Source organism: Gavialis gangeticus, unplaced genomic scaffold (genome assembly GCF_001723915.1).
Source record: "Gavialis gangeticus isolate Ggan-Ray unplaced genomic scaffold, GavGan_comp1, whole genome shotgun sequence".
NCBI lineage: Eukaryota > Metazoa > Chordata > Crocodylia > Gavialidae > Gavialis > Gavialis gangeticus.
Window position 1 is genome coordinate 85,568,219 of NW_017729034.1, and position 6,552 is coordinate 85,574,770.

Sequence of the window (6,552 nt, forward strand, 5' to 3'; positions counted from 1 at the left end):
CCCCCCCCCCCCCCCCCCCCCAAGCCTTTTCCAAACTAGTGACCCTGATCATGGGGAAGGCATAGCAGCCTTTCCTCTGGCTCTGCTCCTGGTCCCCAGGAGAAGTAAGCTGGAAGGGGTGAGGTGGGGTGGACAGCATGTCATATGCTCAGTCTCCTGGGAGAAACTCTTCTGGGAGCAATTTAACCTGGTTGTTCCCAGGTTGTTTTTCTACCAGAGTAGCCATTAATTCTCTGGGGAAAAAAAGCTTGAACATTTGCAAACATTCTCTTTCTACTAAGAGAATGGTGACTCTTATGGTACTGGGTTTTTGGTTGTAGCTGTGTTGGTCTGAGGACCTAGGCAGACAAAATTCTTTGAGTAGATGTGATATCTTTTATTAGACCAACTGAGTAGTTGCAAAAAATGTTCTTAGCAAGCTTTCAGGTGCAATCACCCTTCTTCAGACATAGGGAGCCTTTGCTGTTCTGAGACTCCAAGGAACGAGAGAAGCTAAAAGTGTGGCAGGGTGTCAGTGAGAATGTAAATAGATAGGAATTAGAAAGACAAAAGGTAATGCAAGGAAGGGAGAGGGAAGAAAGCAGACGGAGGGGAAAGAAGTCCAGGTTCACTTTTCCCTTACAAGCTGGCATGCTGGTTAACAGAGCATGCCGGCTTGTAAGATGCCAGATAACTCAGCTTTTACTGTACTCAGTTGGTCTAATAAAAGTTATCACATCTACTCAAAGAACCTTGACTCTCATGGTAGAAACTCAACATCTGCACGTCTGAAGTGTACTCTACTTCCTTCCCTCCAAAAAAAAACAAACAAAAAAAAAAGCCTAAAGATGGAAGTTATTTTACTGTAGGAGTTTCTTCTGCTATAGAACATTTAAGGAACTGCTGCAGTATTTGTGCAGTGCTATGGCAAACATGCTTCTGGTAGAGAGTTTCAAAATCACAAAGCACTATTAGACAGTCAGTTTCCTTTGACTTTTATTGGGCATTGTGGGAGAAGTTAAAACTTCCATTTTTGTCTATGCCAATCTACCTCTAAATGTTAATGGTCCTTTTAAGAATTCACATTTATGTCATATCCTGGAGGCTGTCACAGGTCACAGAGATTGAACAGTAGAACCTTTAATGGTAGTTAAATTTGTGATGACTGAAATTAGTTTATATATCCCTGGATGCAGTATACAAAAGGTGTATGACATTTCAGAAACAAAAAAGATGCTATATAACCTCTTAGTTTAAGTCTTGCAAAACCTGCATATTTTTCAGACTTTGTATTTGCCTATGAATTATTCCAGTTTGTTGTGAAAACTTTTTTCATGCAGAAGATGTTGAAAACTGATATCAGTTCCTTTCTGAAGAAAGGAAAAGATGCAGTTAATGCCAAGTATCTTGTTTCCCTCACTAATCATGAATAAACATTACAGAAAAATATAGTAATTTTTTCTGCTTTTTTTCCCTAAAAATGTAATCAGAGATCAAGGCTGCTAGTTATCAATCAGTTTGTAGTAATTCATCTTTAAGAACACAAAGTCAGTTTTCCTGATGCTGAGAATACTTTCAGCCTTGTAGAACTAAGTAGGGTCTATGAAAGGCAAATTGGGGCATGTCCACATCATTGAAAGCTCACACTACACAGCCATACAGTTAAGCACAGTGTGGCAGACCTGTTACACCCCAATATGAATGTAATATGTAATGTGGCCACCTTTATGCATCTCTGGGCAAAAACGAAAAAGCATGCCTAAGAGAGGGAGTGTATTGGTGTGCACTTCACTAAGGGGTGACATTACATCTATTTGAGTGTGGTGTACTTGGTATGGCATCACCCCAGTGCTCCCTCTCATGATCCTTTAATTATGTAAATATGCCCCAAATAGGGTTTTATCTGTTGAGGAACTTATTAATTATACTTTTGAGGAGTTTGACTCAGTCTGTTTTGCTTTCTATGTCTTCCTGAAAGAGTTGATCTAAATCATAAAATCTCATTTATATACTTTGCTCTGGTCACAGATTCTTTTTAGAACAACATAGAATAAAATTGCATTTGGGTCTTTAGATTTGTTTGTGAGGGAAGATACTGTGGGTTCTACCCCGTCTTCCTCTTCCCAACTTCAGTGGAACAGCTCATGTACTTACCCTTACCGTCCTGCTTAAGTACTTTAGATCTTGCCTTTAAAGCACAGGAATGTGCTAAGTTCTTAGGCAGTTTGAGTGCAGTGGCATGAAGTCTTTCTGGGTAGCAGAATGCTACACTAAAATGTCCATCAGCTGTGCCATACACCAAAGGGAAGTAGCAGATACACAAGGTTGAGGATCCATTTTCACCATAAGTTCCATATTATCAGACAATTCCCATGCAGAAGGGAAATCTCAGGGTACTTATGTAGTGCTAAGTAGACTTGCTGCCCAAGGAATTTAACCCTTACATTAGTTCTCAAAGCTGCTACAGTATTAATCCAAGTTCACTAGCACATGCTTTTGTATGTAGCCAGTCAAACTATTTTTGATTTTAAAAGCAGATCCAAGACAGAAGTGGCTAAAATTCCTGGTGATGGACATTGATAACATTTACAGCTTAAATGCATTCATGTTTGATTTGCTGCCAACACTGCTGTGCCAAAGTTGGGATATTCTTTTTTTCCCTAGGGAATGTCTGTTGAGTATAAACCTTGCCCAGAAGCTTATAAAGAATAACTAAAACATTTAAAAGATATGCTGTGTAGGATTTGCAGTGTCCCTTTCGTAGTTGCCAGTAGTTACCAAGAAATTATGTGAATGTGTTGCTGAGAAATGTTGGAAAGTCCTGGGAAACAGCAAGCCCTGCTTCAAGGGGAAGCATAGATGCTGGTAGGAGAACTGCACAACATTTTTTGAATCCAGGTGAATGATATTTATAGATTCTTAGCACCTTTGAAAATCAAGCCACTTCAATGATTCGATATGAAGAGAGGTGCCTAACATCAGGCTATGTTTGAAAGTTTTGGCCTTAATTGTATACAGCCCACTTTCATGAACTAAGTACAGTTAGACCAGTGGTCGGCAACCCACAGCACACATGCCATACATAGGTGTCATGGGCAACTGGTATTTCGCAGATGAATCCTCAGCATTGAGTTGAAGGGGGTGCTAGCAATGAGAGTAAGAATGGCTCTCAAGAAGGGGATGGGAGTTGGAGGTCTGTGTTGGCTCAAAGGTTTACCCCTGCAGGAGCTGTGGTGGTAGGTGCCGTCAGATTCAGTGTTGCCACATCCTGTTGTGATGATATTTGTCAGCACTGGGAAGTAGTGATGGCGGAGAAAGTGGCACTTTTTCATGGGATGGACTTACGGCATGCTTGCTAAAAAAAAATTGGCCCCATTAGATCATCAAAGGATTCAGTCCTTCCACCTGTGACCTAGCAGTGGCTGTCATTTTATATTCAGTCTAGCTACTCTTACCCATGCTCTTGCCATGTCAAATTGAAATATCTGCACGCTATTTGTAAACTGAAGTTGAGAATGCAGCAGCACACATTTTAAGCAGAATAACTTTCCACAATGTCATGACACTACTGTTCATTTGGGTTTCTAAGTTAAGTTACATATGTGGGTTTGACCTCTGTGAATTGAAATCAACCTGCCTGCTAAACCACTTTTTCCCATGGCATACAAATGCAGGTATAATTGTAAGGGCATCTCAGTTCAAACATCCCATATTTAGAAAATAGGAAATTAGAAGAGTGCTCTCATGAGTCATATTGAATTTCAGAAGTTAGTACTCTGATTGATCCAGAATAGTCCAAGACTGTTGTTACATACAGCATTTTTCAAAGCCCATCTGTTTTCCCTGCAATTTTAATGGGAAGGAGCACAAAAGGAAGAGTCAGGTGAGAGCTGGGATTTCCTGCTTCAGATTAATTGCTTGTTGATTACATTTTGGTTTGGGGGGTGCTGTTTGTTTTGATGTGATTGTTCTTTAAGCAGCTGTTAAAAGCCATGGATGCACAATATAATAGAAATAACCATGTGTTGAGCAATCATTTTAAAGAATTATTGATTGTCAGTGTTCTTATTTCTGCACAAGACAAAACAAAAACACTCTGTGAGCTTTGTATTCTCTGTAAATTTAACCAAAAGGGAAACTGCCTGCTGCAGGAACTGAAGAAGACAGACACAGGTTATTTGCTAAATCCCAGTATAACAGATAAGCCAGGGATGGAAGGATTGAATCAGAGGAGGATTGCAGCACAAAATCCTGTCCAATTGATAATGAGCTCTGCCACCCATAAGACGTGGGACAGGCTCCAGAGCTGTATACATGAAATGGCAGTTTCCAGCTCCCATTTTTCTGGGATGCAGAGTTTGAATTTTGCCCGTACTCTTTGCCCTGAGATGCATATAATCTAAGGGTCAGCTATTTTAAGTGTCTTCAGAGTTTCCGGTATAATCTTCTTAGACCTTTTAAAAACCAGATCCACTAGCATATGCTTGTTTGTTCATTCCTTACGGAACCTTTATGACAGACTTTGCTGTGTTTAACAGAAGTTAATTAAAAGAGCAGTGTGTAATGAAAGTGTGCATGCTTTTTCTTTGTCTTAATCTTTGTATTGACTTTTTTTTCTTTCCCTTTCAAAGGGAAGCCATTCCACCAAAGTGGAAGCTGTGGTACGGACTCTGAAGAAAATCCAGTGTAAAGTTCCAGGGGCTAAATCTTTGGTTTTCTCAACGGTATTGATCACCATTTTCTATCTAAATGTACATGCTGTGCAGCAGGATATTAGGTGCTAGTAATAGTTTCAAAATTCAATTTCCCTACCAAAATATGCAAGTAGTTACCAATAGCTATTTAAATAGTTAAAGAGATAAGGGAGATGATTTATATCATTGGGGTGTTATTACTGGTAGCCTCCTTCATTCGATGGAAAGTATTGTACATCTTTAAAGGGAAAACACTGAAATTCAGTGCGCAGGAGCATTAGCAAGTCGACTGTATTTTAACCTAGAGCAGGTCAAACTGTTCTTCATAAATTTTACAGCTGCATTTTATTGTTGCAGTTCTGCTCAGCTTTTTTTCAAACAAGTGTCTTGCCTAGTTTCCTCAGTTTATTTGCCTGTGCTTGCTCCTTATGAATGCCATTGTGCTGCCACTTTTACATTCAGTATATTTGAGAAAAAATGTGAATGGTATTACTCTTGGAGCAAAATAAAACAAAATCAACTTGTTAGTATTAATATTTAAGGACATATCAGAAAATGTTTGGTATTTTTTTTATTGCTTTCTCTTTTGAGTATTTGTGAGAGATTATTTCATTCGTGTTCTAGCATTGTCCATACCACTTGGTAATAATGATTGACTTTTTGTGCAACTTCTAGTGGCAAGATGTGCTGGATATAATTTCAAAAGCTCTGTATGATAACAACATGGTGTTTGCTCAGATCAATGGAATTAGTAAATTTCAGGTATGTAAAGAAATTTTTTTTTCTGTAAGTTATTCTGAATGGCAGAAAGTTAGGTGAAAGTTTATTTGATCCTTTCACATTGGTGCTTTGAGGAAACAAAACAAAAATTATAAGCTTGATCAAGCAGAACCTTTAATTTCTTCAACTTTAATTTTTTCACTGAACTCTAACACTACAGTGACTAGAAACATGGTGCAGTTCCAGAAAATATTTTAACCACCATTGGTTAAACAACCTTGCCTGCCTTAACCACCATCTGCATTCTTAAAAAGTAATGTGTGGATGGACAAAAGGGAAGAATAAAGAGCATGATATACTGCTGCTGTCTGTGCTGTATCTGCCTGATGGACAAAAGAGGATGTCTGTCTTTAGGGTTATTGATCTGGTATGTTTTCACAACTACTAAATTATCTTACAGTTGTAGGGACGGTTCCCACATTCTTTATTCAGGAATAGCTTCCATTGAAAAGCTAATATGTTGTTTGTCTTTTAGGAAAATCTTTCAGCATTTAAATATGACCCCAAGATCAATATTTTGCTCTTACCCCTACATACTGGTTCCAATGGATTAAACATAATTGAAGCGACTCATGTCCTGCTGGTCGAACCCATTCTGAATCCTGCACATGAGCTCCAGGCAATTGGCAGAGTGCACCGCATTGGCCAAACAAAGTAAGAGGTTGAATCATTTAAAATTGGTTAATGCCGTGTCCAATCTAAAACACAACTGTATAACACTTGTGTGAGAATCTCAGACCCCACCATAGATTTTAATTGATTAGCTTTCCCTACACTTCTGGAATGTAGGTAATAGTATTCTTGCTTTACTAATGGAAAAGCTGAGGATCGCACAGGCTGTAGGCAGTATTTTCTAAAGCACCTAAGTGACTTAAGCTTCTTTGTTCCATTTCCACTTCAGAGCAGATCCAAAAAAAGACGTACCCATAGGCAGATTTTTAGGCACCTAAATACAAAATTTAAATCCTGGGAAGCCCTGCTCAGTGCTGCCTAACTGGAAGCATGTAAATGCCCCAGGCTCCTTACAGTTTTTAACTTCAAGTTCCACCCAGGCGCAAAGGTGTCTTTCTGTGTGTCACGGGGGCACTTGGGTGCCCCA

The 6,552-nt window shown here is 39.1% G+C and overlaps 1 protein-coding gene across 1 annotated transcript in view; it reads left to right on the forward strand.

The window, feature by feature from the left end:
- Positions 1 to 6,552, forward strand: part of SHPRH (SNF2 histone linker PHD RING helicase) — a 135,145-nt gene that overhangs the window by 116,715 nt on the left and 11,878 nt on the right. The window contains exons 25-27 of the mRNA XM_019527077.1: positions 4,611 to 4,703; positions 5,349 to 5,435; positions 5,929 to 6,107. Coding sequence (XP_019382622.1) covers positions 4,611 to 4,703; positions 5,349 to 5,435; positions 5,929 to 6,107 — 359 coding nt within the window. The remainder of the gene's footprint in view (positions 1 to 4,610; positions 4,704 to 5,348; positions 5,436 to 5,928; positions 6,108 to 6,552) is intronic.